Source organism: Manis pentadactyla, chromosome 11, assembly GCF_030020395.1.
Source record: "Manis pentadactyla isolate mManPen7 chromosome 11, mManPen7.hap1, whole genome shotgun sequence".
Taxonomy (NCBI): domain Eukaryota; kingdom Metazoa; phylum Chordata; class Mammalia; order Pholidota; family Manidae; genus Manis; species Manis pentadactyla.
The window spans coordinates 114,921,365-114,943,924 of record NC_080029.1 but is presented as its reverse complement, the minus strand read 5'-3'; the positions used below and the strand labels follow the sequence as shown (position 1 = coordinate 114,943,924).

The following is a 22,560-nucleotide window of genomic DNA, read 5'->3' as shown; positions in this document are numbered from 1 at the left end:
CTGCCTACCTCCTGCAAAGCACGTCTATGCTCAATACAGGCCTGTGGAATTAAATTAAATGGTAAAGTGAGGGAGGCCCCTAAGAGTGACAGGATTAGCTGGGTCTGAGGCATAGATCATGAACTCCTCCAATTTCATGGAGTTTGTCCATTTTCATTTCCTTCTTATCCTTCCCCCTCTTGTCTTCTGTCTTATCTGGAGAATCCCCTCCACTCACCCCCCTACACACAAATACTATTAAATTTCTTTCTTTTAAATTTTCTTTGTTTCCCCTCCACAAGTGTTTTTTTCACCACCTGGAATTGTGTATAGCTATGTGACTTTACAAGCTGAAAAGCAAGTTGGCACAATTTCTTGCAAGTTGAGTGGTTTATCCTATGGGCAGTGTTATCCTTGCCGAAGCTTAGCCTTAACATTGGTCCTGTTATTCCAATAGTAACCACCAGGTGGCATGTTTTGAAAAAAACCCAACCTATATCAATTATGGCAAATTCCAGCTTCCCTTGCCCCCCTGTGGTTGTACCGGGATTTGCAGGCACCATGCCTGGGTGGCAATTAACCAGGACTTTAGGAGGCACCTGGGTTTTAAAAAGCCAAGTCCTTCCGGTGACTGCAAGTATAACAGCTCCTAAATATGCCCCACAGCTCCGGCTGCTTTTCATGTTCCCTCTCAGACCTTTAGCTACCAGAAGAACCAGTACTGGGTGAGGTCTTCTTGGGTATAACCTGCCTCTAATGCAGGGCTGCATACTTGATCCCTAGCAGTACTGAGTGGGCATGTTCTCCCATGGCCTCGATCCTGAGGTCAGATCTAATGTTCCAGCTCATTCTGTTTCTACTCTCTTCTCAAAATTTGATTTTTAAATTGCTCTGTCATGTGGCTTTGTTCCTGGCACACCCTTCCTGATGAAGCTTCCTTTGCTATTTCTTTCATGTCTGCACCTCCTCCTGCATCTGCTGCTGCGACAGAATCATGTCATCCTTGACCTGCAAGGTTGTTGCCTCCCTTTGTAGAACTTTCTTTTGTAACTGATAGTATCCTCCAAGTTTATCAGCAGCTAGAAAGAAAAAAAAAAAGAAATAGTGACTTCTAGGAATTAGTGGGGAGTCACCAAGAAAAGTCATAGCAAACTCACTTGGTTTCCCTTCTGACAGGATGCTTTAGATAGAATGCATTTTGATTTCTTCATAACATTTTCAAAGTCTCTCTTGTTAGCCTGTGAACAAAATGGAGAGATGGGGAAGATGAGAGTTTAAATACACAGATTCACAGATGGTTAATCAACCCCACATAAGCAATATGGAACAACTGACTGGAAGGAGGTCACTGGCAAAATATTGTAAGGCCCATTGTTATCTCTGTTCTATTCTGCTTTTTGCTGCCTGAATGAGACTCTCAAACAGGCATTTCTTATTTCCAGGCACTGTAGAAGCTATTGAGTGACAAAATATATGTTGGAAAGTATTTAGAGCCAAAAAAAAAAAAAGAGGCTGGGTGCAATAAGGTGAAATTTAACAGACAAAAAAAAATGTAGTTTCCCATTTAAATTCAAAGGATCAATTGGCTGAGCATAGGATGGGGGATACTTGACAGCAGGTTCTTGTTTAAAATCCCTGAGGTTTTAATAATCTCTAAACTGATTCCTAACTAAAGATAGGGTACAGCTGCTAAAAGTACCAATGCCAGCTGAGATGGTATTAATGCAAGTGTGGGATAGAGGTGACACTAGACCCACTAAGGACCCTGGGATGTGTGACCAAGGAGGTCGGGACAATGCAGGCACTTGATATGAGTAATGGTTTGAGCTACAGAAGAAAATGGACAGATCTAGTCCCTGCTCGATAGCCCTTTGAAGGAGGGGAACACATCCTATTTACTTTTATATCTCCAATATCTACTATAGCACGTGAAAGCAGAGAAGGTGCTGGTCTTATGTGTCAAAGAATAAATGCATAGAATGATTGGAGGGGTCAGGAAGCTTTCTATGAATCCTGGAAGAGCTTTCACGGGAAAATGGGAGCCAGGGCCCATCTGTAATGGGGGCCCTGGTATCTTTGGCACCCTGCACCGCTTTCCTGTGAGCCCACCCACAAACCTGTCTGTGACAGTACATTCCCAATGTTCCAGTTATAAATAATTGGCATATCTGATAACGGAAGGAGAAAGCCACTCCTGGGTTCAAATTCTTTCTCTACCACTTTCTGTTTGAGCCTGGGCATATTAACTTCTCAGCACCTCTTTCCCTAATGGCCAAATGGAAGTAAAACTACTGCCTCTTCCATAGGGTTGTTGTGAGGATTAAAATTAATGGCATAAGTAGGGAACCTGGCATATAATAAGGGCTCCAAAAAAACTGTGTAGAAGGAATAGATTTCCTCCAAAAGCCTCCCATGCACCCACTGGCTTCCCACTGACAACAAAACCCCTCTGTTCACTAGATTCTGCTCTGTCGTCAGATGCAGCCTCCCTTTCTCCCCGAGGAAACCTCCCTGACCACACGTAGCCATGGTCTTTGTGTGTCTTCTGGTTCCCCGCCTGTCTGTCTATTGCATACCGTGTTCCCCGGTCCCCCCAAGGACCTGAGGGCATCCTCGGGGACAGCCATCTGGGTCTGCCCTCGCTGCCTCCCGAATCGACATCCCAGGGGACGGGCGGTGGAGCTGGGAACGGTACCCTAACTGGGAGCTCTGGGGACCCGGACTCTACTCTGGCTGCTGGAGAACTGGGCAATTCCAGCCCCTCTCCAGGCCTAACGGAAGGTTCTCCAGATGGTCCCTCACAGGCAGCAATTCTCTGTCATTCTCTGGCTCCATGGCACCCTCAGTGACTACAAGGAAAAGATGGCTCCTTGGCAGAAGGGGTACCCAGGTGGCGGCCGTTTTTACCTTCCAACGGGGTACTTGGAGACAATGACATCATATTTGTCCTCCCATCATATTTATCCAAGTATTTCCTTAACTGATGAGATGCGTTTCTTTGAACTCCTTCAGGAGGCACTGATGGCCCAAATCAGAATGATACCCTCTGGGGCTCCTTAAACCTCTCGCTGGTGTTCTCAGAAGTAGAAGCACCCTGCCTGGGAGTTTCTAATCCCTGGAGAGCCTGGGGGTCCACCTTTCCCTCTCTGGGCCTCATTTTCTCCATCTACAAAATGAAATGATTTGGGTGGGTGAGCTCTGAGGTCCCTATCAGCAACAACATCAAAATTATTAATTTTAGTGCAGCCATGCCCCCAATAATAAGGCAGAAATATCAAAACAGGATCTGGGCTTAGTAAACAAAGCTTATTAAATGGAACCCTCAAACAATTATTCTTCCAATCTCAATCAAGAGACCCAAATAATCTGGTTTCTCAATTTGCTCCAGCAATTTCCTTGAATTCCTGCTGTTGATTAGTTCGGGTAGCCAGTTAATGGAGTCTGGCACACCAAACCCATTCATTCTGTTTTCTTAGAGGCAGGCTCCCATCTTGGAAATCAGAACCAGGAGGTAATGGCTTTTGATGTATTATCAACGGGAGAGCCGGGGGTTCTTGCACAGCGTCACACAGTGTCATCACCACCTGGGACCCCACAAGGATGATGATACTGAGAATGAGGATGGAGAAGGATGTCCGGGGAAGAGAGTGCCCAGTCCCCACCAGGCCTGGGCAGGGTGGGTGTCCAATGAGCCAGGGCTGGCAGCGGCAGAGCCCATGGGCAGGCTGGTTGGGATTTGGGTGTCCAGCGATATCCATTGCAGGAAAGCAGAGGAGTAAATAATGAGACTTCACAGCTCAGTACTGAAAGCCTGAGGCATAGAGGAAGCAAAAATTCTAATTCCAGGGGTCACAGAGAGCTTGCAGATGTCAGTAACAGAAGCAAATGCTCAGAGCCCAACTGGCTCAGAATATGTCCATTCATTCAACAATATGTATTGAGGGTCTACTATATGCCAGCTAACTACTCTTCTAGGCACTGTGGATGCAGCCATGAGACAAGACAGAAGGGTGGAGGAGGAAGTAACAAATAATTATGTAACATAACATCAGGCAGTGATTAACAAGAACCAGAAAAAAATCATGCAGGGAAAAGGAATGGAGCATGATGAGAGCTCCTATTTAGATAGGGTGGTCAGGGAAGGCTTCTCTGAGGAGGTGACAGGGAGAAAGGCCTGAATGAAGCAAGGAGTGAGTCATGTGAATACCAACTGATTTCTCCAAAAGTTGCTCTTTCCGCCGTGGGTACTGGCACTTCAAGGATCACATTCAAGCTGTGAGCATTAGAAAATCCAGCTAATTGTGGCTTGAGACGAGCGCATTAATTTAACTCACTGGAAAAGGGGTGGGGCACGCAGCCCAGGGCCAGGACAGAGGGTTAAAGGGGCCCTGGGGCCCAGGCTCTTCTTCTCTTTCTGCTCCACCATCCTTAGCATGTGGCTTTTGTCCTCAAGGTCATGAGGAAGCTGCTCACCTCCAGGCACAGGGGGCACCCTCAAGACATGAAGGGGGAAGAGGAACAGGTGCAAAGGGCCAAGGGGCATCCGCTGAGCTTGTCCGCATTAGCCCTGCCCAATGATTTCTGCTACGTCTTCATGGCCAGAACCAGATCGGTGGCTGTTAAGTCTCACCTCTGCATCAGTCACTAGGAGAGAGCAGAGGGTCCTGTGTGGGGGCCGCGTCAGCCAGTCTGCGCCCTCCACCTGGGTCATTTTACTGGGGACTCCCCTCAGGGAGAGTGGCTCTGCCTTCAATGTCTTTCACCCTAGGTCATTTGAAAAGCCCAGAGGTCTCTCCTCTACTGAATACAAGCCTTGTTGGGAAGCAGGAGAACCCAGCTCAAGTCTAGCTCTGACACAAACCTGCTGTGTGACCTCAAGCCAGTTGCTTCTGCTCTCTGGGTCTCACTGGAGCAATCATGAGACTGCTCTCTGCTTTCATGGTCTAGGGTTCCAAGTGCCACCGTAAAGTCTGCTGCTTAGTGCCCCTAAGAACCCAGCTGGCGCCTGGAGGGGCAAACACGATGGTCATTTTACCAAGGGGAACACAGACTCTAAGAGACAACCCCACGGGCAGAGCCAGGGAGGCACTCAGCCATGGGAACCCAAGGGGGGGCCAAAAAATGCAGTAATCAAGATACATAGTACTTTAATGCAGTGTTTTTAAAAATCCAAATTAATAAAGTCCCTGAGGAACAAAATATAAAAATTTTAGGTAAAGACAGGTCAGTATTACTGATTTTTTTCCTTTTGCTTCAGATTCCAATATGGTTCACCCTGGCATGGCATTGTCACTGACGCAGTCTTCATGTAAAATTTTTAGATTTTGTTTCTCAATTATTTTTTGCATTGATTTTGATTTTTTAAAAATACATTGTGTTCCACATATAAATCAAGTATAAAAATCAAATGAGTATTCATATTTGAACTGACTGTTTATAGTTCATAATGCATGAGCAAAACCAAAAGTTTCTGTGATGACTGCCCTTGTACTGTTCACCATGTAATTTATTCACTATGTAAGAATTTGTTCTCCATGTAAGAACTTGTTCGTTATGCTTCAGAAGATTGGAGACTGACGAAAATTAGGCTTGGGGTGGATTAATGATTGTGCATTGAGCACTGACTCCCCTATACAGAATTTTATTGTTGTTAACAACCATTTGATCAATAAATATGAGAGATGCCCTCACACACACAAAAAAAATACATTGTGTTAAAATATTTGGTTGCCAAATACTTCGGCACCCACTTAAATTTGCACCCAAAGCAAATGCCTCACCCCCCCACCCTGGTCCTGTCCCTGCCAGCTGGGGGCCTTTAGGGAGCCTATTGCTGGACAGTGGCCAGCCTGCCTAGCCAGGCATTTACCATGTCTGGGGACTTCGGGGTCACATAGTGGACATGTGCAATTTTAGCACTTTGCCTTAAGGTGTTTGGTTAAAGACCCTAACTATTTCTTTAATAAGAAGAACAGGCTATAGCCATTAAAAATTTAGTCCCACAAATTAGTAGCTCCTCTCTGAGGTGCTGTATTTATTTAATCGTAGTAAATTTGGGCCAAATCCTCTCCTGGGGCTTCCTGCACCTGCCTCCCTACCCCTGAGGAGTCTGTCACTGGGTGCATGCTATTTGCACAAAACCCCTCTGCCTTGGGCTCCCCTGGCCCGCCGGCTCACAGGGAGATAAAACACCTTAGCCTCATTACTCAGATGGCTAATTGCGAACTGATTTAATTAAAGTATACAGATATTTCCCCGAGTTAGTTACATTTCATATCACTCCATTAGGAGTAATTGGCTGGAATGAGGAGCCTCAGAGAGGGAGCCTGGCCAGGTGGGTGGGATGCTGGGAGCCCCCTCGGTCTGTGGAAGGCTTGCTGCCTGACTACGGGGGCAGTTTAGAGGCGTTCTTGCAGGTACAGGGTCGCTGAGAGACCCACCTTGGCTCAGCGGCCCACTGGCGATGTACCCAGGTCATATTAATCACAGGCACTCGAGTGCTCACAGCCCAGGTTGGGAACCTAGGTTTCAAGCCCACTCCAACTGTTAGGAGCTCTCTGACCTGAAGCAGTCACCTCACTTAACTGGGCCTCGGCTTCTTCCTCTGTAAAATGGGAATGATAGTAATGCCTACCTCGAATGGCCAGCACCAGGTTAAATGGAACAAGGCTGGAAAGCCATTAGCATAGTATCTGGCACACCGTTAATGCTTAATAAATACTAATAGCTTCAGTATCTGGCCAGATGTGTAGTCACAGAGTAAAGCAGTAGGGACAGTGGAAGGAGCATCTGCTTTGAAGTCAGAAATCTTGGGGTCTGGTCTCAGTTATGTCCCTAACTTTCTGTGCCATCTTGGGCAAGTTGCTTTCTTCCCTGGGCCTTAATTTACTCACCTGGCCAATGAGGGTAAGGAGGCAGAGACTGAAGTTGGTCCACCCTAATGAAACAAAAGCCAAACTTGTTCCTTCCTTGGGTGGAGTTCCCAGGAATTTGCTTTTTAAAAGGGAGCCAACCTAGCTTTCTGGGACCCATTCTAATCTCCCCACTTCCTTCTTTCTTCCATCGAGAATGTGATCCTAATGTCTGGAGCTCCAGTGGCCATCTTGTGACCATGAGGTAACCTTGGGGGTGGAAGCCACTTGCAGAGCCACTTGGCTGAGCAGAAAGATAGAAGATGCCAGAGACTTTGATGACATCTGGGAGTTATCGCCCCAGCCCAGACCACCCTGGATTTCATAATACATAGTACATGAGGGAAAAACAGACATCACCTTTTATGTTTGGTTTGGTTTTGTTCCTGTTTCTGTTAAGCCTTAGCCTTTTGGGTCTTAGTTACTTGCTCCCAAACGCTATCCCGGACTGAGGCAGAGCTTCCTGCTCTATCAGAATATTAAAGCTTGATCTCTGAGCTGGTAAGAAATGCCTGTCCATCCCTTGTGCACCAGGAGGGATCCTTCAGCCTACAGCGATGTCACCCCACTCCCACCCCGACTCCAGCCCCGTCTGCTCACCCGCCTCAGGATCATCACTACAGAGCCAAGATCCCTGTATTGCTACCCTGTTAAGTCTCAAAACTTGAGGCTAAGAAGTAGCTTCTCCTCGCAGAGAAATTAAGCCCCCGATCTACACACTTCCCAAGCATCTGTAGAGCCAGTGCATTTGTTCATGGCCGTGGCAGGCGTAGACAGACCGGGGACAGCTGACAGCTTGGGTGTGGTGAAAAATGAGAAGGTTTGCTGCTGACGTGTCTGGTTTTAATCCCTGACCTCTCCCCTACTGATGGGGTGACTGCCGTAGACTGAATGCTTGTGTCCCTCCAGAATTCACTTGTGGAAACCTAACACCAAGTGTGCCGGTACTAGGAGGTGGGGGCCTTTGGGAGGTGATGGGGGCTTGAGGACAGAGCCCTGATAGGTGGGATTAGTGCCCTTACAAAAAGGGCCCAAGGGAGCTCCCTCACCTTTTCCACCATATGAAGTTCCTGTAAAAAGACAGTCATCTATGCAGAAGCAGATCTTACCAGACACCAAATTGGCTGGTGCCTTGAGCCTGGACTAGAAAGCAAATTTCTATTGTTCATAAGCCACATAGTCTATGGTGTTTTGCCATAGCAGCCCGAATGGGCTAAGACAGTCTTTGGAGAGTCTCTAAATCTTTCTGTCTTTGGTTCTCATCTGTAAAATAGGGATAATAACAATACTGTACCTATTCATAGGAGATGGGGTAAGGAAATGAGACGCGTGTGAAATGCACTGTACTTTGAAAAGTGCAGCCCACTCACCAGGGGTTGTTACTATTGTCAGAGACTAGTGTTCTGAAGCAATCTGCAAGTCTTTCCTGAGCTCCTTCTCTGAGCCCAGCTCTGTAGGCACGTTGGAGGAAATCCCAAAAATGTACAAGTCACTGTTCTCCATTTTACAGAAGAGGAAGTGGAGGCTCAGAGAGGTTAAGTCACTTGTCTAAGGCCACACAGCTAAAGAGTGAAGGTGCTGGGTTATGAGCCCACCTATCTGAGTTCAAAACTGCCATGGCCTCACTGCACAGAAACTAAACCGCTGTGGCTAAATCCAGCTACAACTTGACTTAAAAGTAAAGTCTTCTTGGACCACAGACACACTCATTTGTTTCCATCTTGTCTCTGGCTGCTTTTGCACAAGGGCAGTGGTAAGTAGTTGCAACAGAGATTGTATGGCTCCTAAAACTTAAAATATTTGCTACCTGAACCTTTAGAAAAAGTTTTCTGAACCCTAATCTACAGTGTCCAGGGTATTAGTCCATCATCTAGCCACCGCTGAACACTACTTGTATGCCAGGCACTGTGCTGGGCAGTGGGTGATTTGGGGACAAGATGGATGAGAGCCTGGTTACTTCCAGGTTCCAGTGATTGGCTCCATTTCACAGATCAGGAGACTGAGGTCTTAGAACTGCTGGGCTTCCCCAGATGCCCAGGAGATTTGTGGCTGAAATGGATGCAAATCCAGTTGTGGCTCCTCACTGTGTTCTGCTCCACCTTCTTCAGGCTCCAGGGGACAGGCCCACAGGTCCATGTCGGGACCCAAAGAGGGAAAGGGGTGCAGAGTGTGTAGGGAAATGGTCTCCCTCCCCTGTCCCTGTCGATCGCCTCCACCAGGTCTCCCTTGTCGGAAAGTCAGGGCAAGTTGCAGCACCTCATCTGGGAAGGAGATTAATAATGCGAATGTCCGCTCGTTCGTGGACACGTCCCCAGTGCCTCCGAGGCACCAAGCACATGAGGGGCTTTCCTCTTCTAATCTCACAGCAACACTGAGGGGAGGGTGTTGGAATCCCCCTGTCTCCGTATTCTAGCTGATCAAGTGGAGACCACAGGCATTGAATGAGGTGCCCCAGTTCGCAAAGCTCTCAGAGCTAGCACAAGGTGGACTCAAAGGAGAACCCAGGTCTAGGGGCCCCCCCATCTTCATGGCAGAGTTGGTGGCAGCGAGAATGGGTCTGTTCACTGGAAAAATGTATGCAGGGGAAGATTTGCTCCTCTGTCTCTCAGTCTAGCTATTCCTGGGGTTCGACCCTCAACCTTGAGCTCTAGTGCTTCCCTCACTACCTGAAAGTTGCTCCCGCCCTCTGAGATGGCAGTGACCAAGACCCAGGCCGCTTCCCAGGGGAATCTGCTCTTTGAAGGAATACACTACAGAAGTACTTTGTTTTAAGGACGCAATTTCAGGCCTCCACTGGCCAGGCAAAGGGCACAAAGCACTCCTGGGTCCCTGCAGCAGCGCCCTGGAGGATTCACTTCTGTACCTTCTCAGAAGGCCGGCCTCAGGCAGACATGGGCCAGCCTCCCACCCTCCTGCCCCTTGCAGGTCAGCCTAAAGTACCAGGCAGCAGGGGCCCCAGGAGCCAGGGTTCTAGTTTCCCTCTGCCTCCTGGACACTGGCCAAGTCCTTCCTCTTCTCTGAACCTAGTATTCTTCTTCTAAAACACGAGGATGTTGGGTCAGTGAGTGTTTTACCCCAGGTTAAGCTGCCTCCCAACAAACCAGAAATGGAGAGAGAAGCTGGGTTTCAAAGCTGCTGTAGGGGAAAGTGTCAGGAGAGGACGGGCTCCAGGGGCTGACCTGGCCCTTCTGGGCCCATCACCACTCACCTGGGTCCTCAGCATCCTTGCCGAAGCATCTCCCCTCACCCACCTCCATCTGCAGCCCTGGACTATTCTTCTCACTCCTGGATCAAGACACGGAGATTGTCCAGGAGGATCCCTGAGAAAATTGCTCGCAGTCATGGTGCCCTCCCTCTCTCCTCTTCTCCCTCCTCCATCAACCATAGTCGCCTCCACTCAAGAGACGGCTGGGTGCTGGCCTGTGGACTGCACAGGATGTCTAATCCCCTGACCCCCCAGCCCCGGCCCTTCCTCCACCTCCCACCCTCCTGCCCCTTGCAGGTCAGCCTGAAGTACCAGGCAATCCACCTTGCTCACCACCCAAACCCCTCGAGCCCTTCCCAGCCCCCACCCACCCCACTGGTGTGTTTACTTAAGGCTGACTTCTATATCTGGAAGTTCATTAATTTTTTGTGGGTGCCAAAATGCGGATCATTTGTGCTTATCCTCAACTAAATAAGTCAGGTCATAAGAGGTAATGCCATGGGTAGTGGAATGTAAACAAACACATTCTACCTCAATAAACATGCTAATTTCCAGCTATAATATTCACAAGTAAAAGATCCATCACGCCGACCCTATTTGGCAAAGGCAGCGGGCCTCATCCGTCAACGAGGGAGGCTCCCGCCAGTTCTCTGCGGGAGGGAAATAGTACAACTTAACTTGCTTGATGACGCCCTCGGGGGGAAACATGAGCCTCATAAATGAGTCTGGAAATGTGATAAAAGGATAATCTTGCATAAATGAGCCTGTATCATCAGTACCTGCCCCGACTAAGGCCAGGCACAGGCTTTGAGTGATGGAGTCACATTTCATATAAATTACGGCCGAGGCGCCGGTGCACCAGGCCAGCGGGAGCTCCCCGTCCTGGCCGGTCCCACTGGCCACCCTCGCCTGAGGCCTGCATGCAGGATGCATGTGGGACCAAGCGGGGCTTCAGCCCTGGTGGAAGTGGGGGTGCTGGGGTGGGAAAAGCAGGGACAGCCCAGGCCTTACCTGGACACAGTGCACCCTTGGCCAATAGTGAAATCAGAGGGGTCTTGACCCTTTCCCTGACCTCATAGAAAAATTAAGGGATTTATTATTTTACTTACTTAATAATACTTATTAGGCACCTATTAAATGCCAAGGCACTGAGAGAAGCACTTGGAAAATCAAAATTAGATGAAGCCCCTGCTTGTAAGGCTCAGGAAGGCAAAGCCATCCTCCCAGCCAGCTGGGCCTGTGGTCCCGCACGAGCACCCAGAGGATGCAGAACCTTGCTGGCCCCGGATGTGGGGAGTAGGTTGGTTCCCTGGTGCAGACAAGGAGGCAGGCACTCTGTGAGAGGAGTGGTGAAGGGCCGGAGCCCCCTCCCCCTTGCAGGCCTCTCAGGGACCCAGGCCCTACCCCTGCACCATACGCATGTAGCTTTTGTCTCTGCCTGCGAGTCCTTTTACAAAAGACAGAGGGACAGAGGACAAACACGCAGAACACGTATGCCATCTTGGAAAACAGCTGGAGGAGAGAGGGCTGCTCCTTCCTGATTCTCCCTTGCCCCTGCTCAGGGGATGCTGTGGGGGCCCCACCCTCATGGGGGCCTCGCTCACCCACGGCTGGGGCACGTGTCCCCTGCTGCTCTGAGTGTTGGTGGCTACAGTTCACAGCCACCCTCTTCCTCAGAGACTTGCCTTTGGCTAAAGCAGAGTCTCCTCACCCGGGAGCTTACCCTGCCTGTCCTCTGATGTCAGACTAGGGGACTCAGGGGTTCAGGGCCTGGCCCCCTTGACTGAAGAGGGTCAGGTCATGATCTGAGGCACAGAGCCCCCTCCAGAGCCCCCTGTGGACCAGGCTGAGGCTGGGCTCCAGCGGAGACCGCATCCCTGCTGCCCCATCCAGCTCCCCTAACTCTCTTCCCCCGAGGACACTCCCCAGCAAACACACACACCCACATCTCAGTCTCCGGCTCTCCTTTTAGGGAGCCCAATGCAAGCACTCTGTTTTCCCTTTTGGTGCGCAACTCTCGTGTTCTGTCTCCTCAGAAGCGGGCTTGGAAACAGTCCCCACCACACGCAGTGCTGGGGGGACAGAGGGGCAGAACCCCCATTATGACTAAAGTGCTGAGGGGCTCAGAGAAGGAGCAGACTCAGGGGGTCAGGGAAGGCACCTCAGAGAAAGGGTGCCCACCTTCTCTGGGCTGGGTTGTGTATTCTCCAGAGGGTGAGGTGGGAAGGATTTTCAAGGCAGAGGTAACCTCACGCCCTTCAGTGTCCAAAGCACTTCCGTTTGTGACTTCACAGCAAGTAGAAGGATGTGAAATGGAAAGGGCTTGCTTTAAAAGCCCCCAGAACCACCATCAGTGGTAAGCAGTGGCCTGGCCCTCTTCCCTCAGTGAACACTTACTGCAGGAGTGACTGAGTACTTGCAAAACAAGGGAACAAAATCATCCCGAACATTCCTCAGAAGACAACATTCTATCCACTCTGTCATTTCCCTGTTCCCTCACTGGACCAGAAAATCCCTTACAGCGGGGCAGGGGCCTGAGCTTCAGGGAGGCCCAGCTCTGCTCTTTGTACAGAGTCACGTTTCACAAGTAAAAGATCCATCACGCCAGTGTTGATGCTCAGTAAATATCTGTCTCATGGCTTTGAACTGTTGACTTGTGAGGAGAAGAAGGGGATCGTTGAGAGCAGAAGGTGTTTAGATGTATAAAGACCTTCATTTATTCATTTGCCACACAACTTTGTGAGGAGATAATAGACTCAGGGACCAAGAAACAAGGAAGAGAGGAAACTATTGTTTCCTCTGTGCTGTACTGTGCCCAGGCATTGTGCTTTTATACACTGCCCTTAAACCTCACAATAACCCAGAGGTGGGTTAAAATTGCCATTTTACAGATGGGTGAAACCAAGTGGAAGCAGTTGGACAATGGACATCTAGGCCCAGAGTCTGTGGTCTCTCCATTCTCCCTCCCTTCCTTCACTTCCACGGAGGACATTTCATCAAAGTTGCAGAGGTCTGGAGCGCATTAACCAAATCTTTCTTGAGGCAGAAGATATGGAAGACCTCCGGGCATCCCTTTCAGGGAGAATTCTCTGACTCCAGCTGCCTGGGCCCAAGGAACGCTGATGAGCAGCATATTCCGCCCCCCAAGCCAGGCATATCCCAAACCACACTTCTAAGTGGGAGAGCTCCATGCCTCCAGGGTCTGTAGGATTCAGAACCTGCTTTAGGGTTAATTTTCTGAAGGCATAAAGAGAGGTATAAATGCTGTTGAAAAACCGAGCTGACAAGCTCCTGGGAAACCTGAGCCACACAAATCTTAGTCAGAAGCGCTGGCCGAGGGGCGGTTGGCCTCTGCCATGCCAGGCGAATGGAAGCCTGCACATTCCCAGGCTGCATGTTTCAAATACTTTCCGTGGTTTCACCAGTGGAGGGCCAGGGGAGAAGAATCTGTCATTACCAACTTGGGTCTGCAAAACAGCTTGGCTGGCAGGGAGCTGAGAAATCACAGGAGGCAGAAAGCCTAACTCATGAGCTTCAGGGACGCGGGAATGTGTGGTGAGGGGTGGGGGGTGCGTTGGGGGTGCTGAGTGGCTACCCGACCTCAGACCCGAAGGGGCAGGATGGATCTTTTGCCTCACAGTGCCTCCTAGCCACCAACCTAACTGCTGTGACTGCTCCTCCCTCTGGGTGAGAGCCTTGTGCAGTTTTCCAAATGTTCTCCATTGGTGCAAGCATTTGTTGAGCAACTACTCAGTGCCATGCCTCATGCTGAGTATCTGATATGACAGCCGGAGGACATCACATGCCTACTTTTTAAACGAGGAAACTGAGGGCCAAAAGGGCATAGGAACTGCCCCAAGCCACATAGCAAATGGCCAGAACATCAGTTCACCCTTTGTGTGTCGGGGCCCTACTATGTGTTGGACACTGGATCAGTGGCTGGGGTGTCAAGATGGAGATGATGAGGTCTTTTTCAGTGGAGGCCTCAAAGTCTCATGCTCTTAAGCCATTTGGTGTTTATCAAGGTGCGTCTATATCTGCTACCAAAGTAGTAACTAAACCATGCGAGGGAGGAGGGGCAAGGAGGATCTGGGGACCTGCTCGCATGGAAGTAGGGGATGGGAGGGGGCGGGTGCAGAAAGAGCCCTGGGTGGTGAGTCCAGAGGCTTGGCTTCTTGGTTCAGCTGGTGCTAACTTGCAGTGTGACCCAGGGGAAAAAAGTCACTTCCATCCCTTTGGGTCTATTCTCTGAAGAATCACTGTCCATGCCCGGCCAACCTCCCTGTGGAAGGACTGCTGGTACACACCGTCGCCCTCCTGCCAATGGCTTCTGACGGCAAGCCTGTGCCACCCTCTGCCTGAAGACCTTCCCTGGCTGCAGGAGGGTGCTGCCCCGTAGGTTGTAGAAGTGCGGGGGAGTTCGTGGCCCCAGGAGCAGTCCTCCTCAAAAGACAGGCAGAAGCTGGGGGATGGAGGCCCTCTTCCTGCCCCTCCGACAGGACAGCTCGAAGGCATGTGTCACCCAGCCTCCCGGGTGCCCTTGGGGATTCTCTGCTCCTCTCCCTCCCCTCCCCCATCCCCAGGCTGCTTCCCGAGGTCACCTCCCAAACAAACTACTGGCTCTCAAATCCTGTCTCAGGCTCCACTTCTGGGAGGAGCCAGATGAAAATACTTTCCTTGTGTGTGAAGGACTCCAGCCTGGAAGGAGCTTTAGCCAGCATCTGCGACACCCCATTACTGTCAGAAGGAGTGACTGAGGCCCCAGAGGAGAAGCTGCCGTCTGGGGAGCTGCAACTCTCCCCGCCTCTTCCCCAGGTCTTGGGAAGGCAGCCGCTCAGCCCCAGAGGCCCTGCCTCCAGCCAGGAGCAAGGCCTAGCAGGTGAGGCCCGGGTTCAGGGAGAGCACAGAGGTGAGGGCACCCACACGGGGTTGTTCCTGGGCTACGGGTCCCTGTGGGTCCCTACCGCAGACCAAGGGGCCCCGAGGACGAGGGCCTGTGGAGAGAACCGCAGAGTCGGGGCGGCCCCCTCCCTCAGCTCCCCAGGACCCCCCCTACTTTGTGACCAAACCTAAGCCCTCTGCTCGGCCTCCGCCCTCCCCATGGGTCACTCTAGCAGAACGTGCCCCCCACCCCCAGCTGGGCAGTGCCCCTCCCCTTCGGAGTAGCTCCGCCTTCCGTCCTCGCCCGGAGCCCCCCCTCCCCTGCCCCTCTGCGGGTCTGGAACCCGCTGGGCGCGGTGTGTCGCCTGTGGGGAGCCACTGCGGCCGAACTACCTGACGTACCTCTGCTATGTCACAGCTTCCCATAAGCTCTCCAAGCGCAGGCTTGCTTACCTTTTTGTCCTCAGATGCTGGCTTTTATAGCTCTATAAATATTTATTGAGTAAGTATTGGAAAATCACTCAAACTTTGTTCAGTCCCCAGAATCACTGTCGTTTTTCCACCTGTGTTGTCCCTCCCCTTGGTCACTCATAGAGACAATAGAGGCAGAGAGAAACCCCTCCGGAGGAGGGAGAAGGCTGCTGGCAGGGTAGGGGGCACAGCAAGCGAGAAAGGCACCCACTGGCCAGGCTTGTGGGGAGAAGGGGGAACCAGAGGGGCGTGGGCAGGCAGGGGCTCCTAGGCTTAACCTTTAGGGAGCCCGATGGAGAAGCCAAGGGCCGGGGGTACAGGACCCCAGACCAGAGCCTCAGAGTTCCCTTGGAGAATCAAGTGGTCCTGTAACAGGTCCCTTCTTGGGACGATTTTGGAGAAGTCAGTGGTTTTAAAAGCTTTTCTAGTTGTGGCATCCAAAAAAAATCCTGCCTAGAGGTCCAACATGTAAATAATTGCCCTGGTTGAAGGGAGGAGGGGGGCAGTTGGGGATGGAGTTGCCAGTCCTCTCAATGACCCCTTCTCCTTGAGGCAAACCACTCTAGAGTCCCCTGGGCCTCCACAGAGCTGTCTGGAAACCACTGGCCAAGCAGGACGAGCTGGACTGTGTCTGAGGATCCAGTTTTAGTTCCACTCTGCCACTTCCAGGCTGTGTGACCCTGGGAAAGTCTCATCACCTCTCTGGGCTTCCAGTCCCTCATCCCACAATGGAAAGCATAACATCTCCCTCCCAGGGTTGCTGAGAGGCTGAAAGGTGATCGCCAGTGTAGCTTTGCACCTTATTATGGTCATATAATCTGTGGACAGGAGGCCCAGAAGAACGTGAGAAATTTCGTGTCATCTTGAAAGAGGAGCTCATGGAGGCACTAGGCCCTGGGCTGAACTGACACAAGACTCAGTTGCCTTTCTTCCTGGGGTTTTAGGCCCCAAGGGCTCACGAGACATCTCTTTGCCCCAGACCTCATTACCCACCCAGCTGGCGCCCTCGCACAGCCATTGTTTCTCTTCCCTGGATGCGGAGCTGAGACACGTGAACGTGGAAAATTCCTCCCCTCTCTGCTCCACCAGCCAAACCCAGTCCCAGCCTGGGACCACAGACCCCTAAAGGGAAAGGGAGGCAGAGCGTTCTGACTCCAGGAATCAGCTAATGGAACCTTGTTAATTACTATGTAAATTATTTTAATAGCCTGGATCCCCCTTAGACAATTGTTTAGGGGCTTGAGGCCCTGGACTGGGGAGAAGGTTTCTCCAGTGAGGGGAAGGTGTAGCCTTTCCAATTGGCCCAAGAGCTCCATGTATGGTTTCCCGTGGAGCGGGAGCAGAGCCACAGATGGGCAGCTGGAGGGAAGGATGGCTCTCATCTGACCCTGGTCCAGGAGGATCCTGAATGTGACACTGACATGCAGGAATCAAGTCCATCTTTGAAGGTTGGAACTAAAAAGGACCTCAGATGATCTCTAGTCCACCTTCACCCCTCAGTGCACAGGGAGAAACAGAAGCCCAGAGCAGGTAAGTGACTTACCAAAGCCATACAGCAAGGGGATGCGCAGGCAGGGCGAGAGCACTAGTGTTGCATTTCCAGCCCAGGAGGTCTCAGACCGGCACCTGCAGATGAGCCGGTCCTCGGTGTCCTGCCTGTGACATCGTATAGTGAGACTTTCCCAGTTTACAGGGGAAAAAATTAAGTTAAAGGGAGGTATTTTATAAATTTTCAGTTCTACACATAGTTGTTTTTTTTAAGAGATGCTATCCTGCAGACCTATAAGAGGTTATCTTCTCTTCTTTCACATGCTCTTGTACTGTGGAATTAAGTGTGTTAAAATGTCATTCTGTGAAGGACACCAGGCTTTAAGATGCTCTGACCTAAAGGAAACCCCAGTCCCAAAGCACTTATTTTTGTCTCAATTTTCCAGATAGGGCAAGAGACACAGAGAGATACTAATGACTTGCCTCAGGACCTCTGATGGATCGATGATCTTTCCACTACGCCCTTTGTTAGGAGTGTGTGTAAACTAAGAGTGAATAAATTGTGAAGAGCAGAGCTAGGAAGGGAAGTGGGGAAGAGAGAGGCTGATCATACCAGGGCTGTGCCAGATGATGAGCTCGTGAGTACTTAGTGGGCCTGCTGACGCCTCTCCTGGCTGCTCCGGGCGCTCTGCTCCCCCCTGCAGCAAAGCCTGTTTCAGACAGGAGGTCTGCTGCCACGATGAGGGCCAAGCTAGAGTAGTTTCACCACAACATGTGGCTCCGTGGCCACTTACCACCTGTGTGACCTCGGGCATGTGGCATCACCTCTCTGAGTCTTGATTTCTTCATCTGGGAAATGAGCATAAGAATACTTGCCTCATGGGATGATTGAAAGAATGAAATGAGATGGTTCTATGCACCTGGCACAGTGCCTGGCATGTCACTTTCTCCCTTTTCATCTCTGTCTCTTTAAGATGTAGATAACAAAATGTATTTAGGTTAGGGTCAAGTGCACAGGGAAATGCAGCAGGCCATCAGGGCTCCCCTAAGCCCCCTGTGACTTCCTCAAACCCCAGTGCAATGCATCCAACCAGAGACCTTCAGTGCCCAGAAAGGCTCCACCAGGAACCCCCCATCAATGCCCTGCAGGCCCAGCTCTGCCCTGTACTCAGGCACAAGCTGCCTGCTCCCTATGTCAATACCCAGGCCTCCCTTGAGCCCCCAAGTCAGGAAGCCTTCCCACTTACTGCCTCCAGAACTGGGTGCCCTTGGTCCTCAACGCCTCCGTGGAGGACACAGATGCCTCCTCCCCTTCTCTCCACAGCCTCAGATAGATGTTCCAGCATCACTTCAACCCAGGGTTCTAGGCTCTGAGTATTTCTTAGAATCTGCTGGAAGGAAAAGGTATGGACGTCTGAGCCTTGGTCTCCACCCTGGGAGTGGGGGGGTCACAGCCCCTTCCCCACCATGACCATGCGGGGGGAAATGCATAGGGCTGTGAACCTGTGGGTAAAATTGCAACATTTCCAGAATCTCTTGCCTGGCCTTAGTGCATCTCCAAAGCAATAGTTAATGACAAAGGGCAGCAAGGGCATATCTGGACCTGAGAGGTTGGGTGGGGCCCCTTTTTGCAGTCGAGTCATGAGAGACATGGGCAAGCAGAAGTGGACAACGGTTTGTAAGCAATAAACAGGTTTCCCCCACTTTATTTCTCTCTTTGACTGATTTCAGTCAAAGGTGTTTTGACCCAGGCTGGGAAAATATCTTTCCCCTCAGAGTTAGACAGAAGCCCTCCAAGAAGCAGGGATTGCTGATGATATCAAGACGCAAATATGGATGTTGATGTATGAAATACGCCAGGCTATCTCTGAGGTGCCTGATGCACTGGGTCCCCTGCACTGGCTGCTGTCCCCTCCCGCCTCCCTAACCTCAGAGGTCACTCCCTCGGACAGGGGCCTTTGCCCTCCACCCAAGCTTGGCTCTGTGTGTCTCCCCACCCGAGCACTTCCCCCAGGGGCCTGTCACGGCCTGCTTGCCCTGGACTGAGTTCCAGGAGGGAAGGAGCCACATCTCATTCACCAGGCTCTGGGCTGCAAGTAACAGAATCCAACTAAAGCTGTTAAATCAAAAAGGGGAATTGCTGGAAGGCCCTGAATGTGGTTTAGGAGGGGCCCAAGGACGTGCCTCAGGAAGGGCTGAAACCAGAAGCAGATCCCCCTCCAGACACTTCTCCTTCATTTCTCAGCCCTGTTTCTTTCTCCTCTCTCTGCAGGATTTTATAATAGGAAGCTTTTACTGAGCCTCTAAAATGACAGACATACCATTACCAAAGTGAGACACGAACAGTCCACTGGGCACAATTTTCAGGTAAGTGGTCAAAAGCTGCTCAGATAACCTTAAGGCCCTCACCTTAAGCCTTTTTTCACATAGAGGTTGTGAAGGGGTGGCAGTCAGAGTAAGGAGTTTGAGAAGGAGGCATCCGGATCTGTCTGTAAGGAGTAGGTCCTCACCGTCAACAAGGAGAAGTAACATAGCTGACAGCGATGGAGCAGGAATCCAGTGCCGGCACCCACGCTAAGCACTACACATGGGTGATCCGTTCAGCCCCCTCAAAAGACATCTGACCAATGTTCTTTCACTAGCCTCCATTTTACAGATGAGAAAACTGAGGCTTGGGAAAGTTTAGTAACTTGTCTAGTAAGTTGTAAAGCTGGAATGTCAACTGGCTGCGTGATTCGCAAGCCCTGGTTATGCAGTGCCATGTGTCAGCCTGTGGGTGTGGCACATGGCATTCCCGGGTGTGTCGTGCATTACCCGTCCATCTGCCCATGCTGACATAGGTGGCGCACGCATTGCGCCCTGGGCGTTAGGCAGGCATGCGTGTGTGCGGGCCGTGCACTGCCCCAGCTGGATACCCAGGAGGGAGGCACCGTCACACCTCTGTGTCTGGCTCATTCATCTCCCACACAGTGCTGGTGAAACCACCCAGCCACTGCTCTTCAGCGACCATTTTTCTTAATGAAAACTTTAGCTCACAGAGGAGTGGTTGCTGAGTGCTGGGAAGCCTGGCGCTTGCAGCTTTGGCTGGTGAAGCCCCGGGGCGAGGAGCAGGGCCCTAGTGCTCACCGTTCCCGCCCCTGTTGGGGGCTCTGGTGTAAGCAGCAGCCACTGCGGGGAGAAATACCAGCTTCGAAAGACCTGAGAGGCCTCAGCACCTACCTTCTCTTGACCTTCACCGCCCACCGCCTCCACCAACCTTGTTTCTGGCCCCCTCGACCAAGTTACCACCAAGCTGCCTTCTGAACACCCACTCCATCCTGATCACCGTCCTGCTCTGCAAACCTCCCTGCCTCCCTTTTATCCTAAACATAAAACCCTACATTTGTGCCCAGCTTTCCACCTGGGCCCAACCTGCCAGCACTGGGATGGGGAGGAAGAGGCCCTCACTGTCGGGGCACAGCCCACCCCGCTTTCCTCCATGTCCTCCGCCACCCCTGGCACAGGAGTGGGCTTATTCATGGGGCTCCGGAGGATTGAACTAAAGGTGCTGCAGGAAATTTATCTCAGATTCGACAAAGGCTCTGTGTGCCAGCTTGGTGCTGGGCCCCTCCCTATCCGCCCTGGCCCTCGGCCTCACCACACCCCATTTTCAGGTGCGTACCTCACTGCTCCAGTCACAGAACCAGTGGGCAGCAGAGCAACAGCCATAAGGACTCCAGATTGAGGCCCCGCAAAGGGGCAGCTGCTGGAGGGCTTCTGCCCCCTGCCTTGTTAACCACTGTGACAACCCAGGGAGGTCGGTGTGACCTCAGGGAGGTGGATCCTCATTGCCCACTGGCTGTGTATTTGGGAATCGGCCTACCCAGTGGAATTTAACTCCCAAGCAATACTCACCATTCTTTCTAGGTCGTTGCAGATTTGCACAGGGTGGCAAAAATCTGGGTGGCCCTGCTCACCGGCTCCCGGCGAAAGTCCAGGAAGGTGACCCTCTGCATGCTTAAGTCAGCTCACACTGTGAACAAGCGTCCTTCACGTGGTCTCTTCAGTGCCATGCTTTTTGCATTTTTGTGCTTTTGGTTGGTGATTTCTGTTGACAGCAGCTGCTGGGTGAAGTGCTGCCTAAGTGTTCCTAAATGCCACAAGGCTGCGGTGCCCTTCCGGAGAAAACTGGTGAGACGGAGAAGCTTCCTTTTGTCAATGAATCGATAGCATAAACAAGGTGTCTAAACAGAAAGACACCTAAAACAAAGTTATGTATTGATTAATTGATGACAACGTGATCAGAGGCTCTCAGAAACCTAACCCTGTATGTTCCTGGGAATAATGGCTCTGTATTTGCAAATTCAGTGTTCCCAGCAATGCTGTACAACATGATTACCATGAGTAAAGAATAGACTGTTTTCATCCTTTTCTGGTGAACACACATGGCTAAGAGGTTAAGTCAGCACATGGGTGTTAGCACAGCTAATGAGTTTCAAGCCAGTCTGCTAAGAGTCAGAAATAAGCCCCCCATTGTTTTAGAAGGTATGGGATAAATGCTGGTGGCCTGGGACATAAGTGTGGCAGTGGATGCCGACTTGGCATTAAATAGCATTATCTAAAGTTCTTTTTCATTAATACTCCAGTCTTTATGATGGATACAAGTGAAAGCCTGGGCTTGGTGGGAGTCAGTCCTTAATGCCTCTCAAATCCCCCTAATTCCCCTAGAAAGAGCAGCTCCTAGGTTCACAGGGTCTAGCTGAAATTCAGAAACAATTATTTTTATACTTGACTTCAAATAAAATACCATAAATAATGGCTTTAAATAATGGTGTTTAACTTCCAACAAAGTGATTAAAAGTTTCTTTTCAAATACATGCAGTTAAGTAATGGTGTAAATATTTAAAGAGAAATGTAAAGTGTAAGAAAAGTCCCAAAAGCGTCATGTAGTGGTAGGTGGATGAGGCAAAAATCAAGAGGGTGACATGTGAGTGCCATGTGGTTTGAGGGTGCTGGCAATGTTCTGTTTCTCGATCTGGAGCTGAATACACAGAGGTGCATTAAAACTTTTAATAGCTTAAACCAGTGTGGCTACCCCAACACCAGATTTGTTTTATTTTACAGTTCTGGAGGTCGGAAATCCAGAATGGGTTGGCAGGGCTGCGTCCTTCGAGAGGCTATCTAGAGGACCATCTGTTTCCCTGTCCTTTACCACTTCCAGAGGCTGTTGCACCCCTTGGCTTGTGGTCTCTTCTTCCATCTCCAAAGCCAGCATCAAATCTCTCTCTCCTGTCTCCCTCTCTCCTTTATAGAGACCCCCGTGGTTATATTGGATCCAGCTGGATAATCCTGGATAATCTCTCCATCTCATAATCCTTAAACACATCTGTAAAGTCCCATGTAAGGTGACATATTCACAGGCCTGTGATTAGGATGTGGACATGTTTGGGAGCCATCATTCTGCCTACCACACATGCTAGCGTGATTACACGGGAACACATGTAGAGAGAGGGAGGGCGTGTGCGTGTGTGGGTGTGTGTGGAGCCTACAGAGCTGGGCCTTGGGTAACTAAGGCTCGTCCATGCTCACGGCACTCCATGCATGCAGCTGCCATCTGCCCCTGTCTCCTCAAGACCTCCCTTTACA

General features: G+C 50.7%; 1 protein-coding gene across 1 annotated transcript in view; it reads left to right on the top strand.

The window, feature by feature from the left end:
• Positions 1–21,277, top strand: part of AAGAB (alpha and gamma adaptin binding protein) — a 304,376-nt gene extending 283,099 nt beyond the window's left edge. The window contains exon 9 of the mRNA XM_057488918.1: positions 21,074–21,277. Within this exon, the coding sequence (XP_057344901.1) occupies positions 21,074–21,144 (71 nt within the window). The 3' untranslated portion in view covers positions 21,145–21,277. The remainder of the gene's footprint in view (positions 1–21,073) is intronic.
• Positions 21,278–22,560: the final 1,283 nt, after the last annotated feature.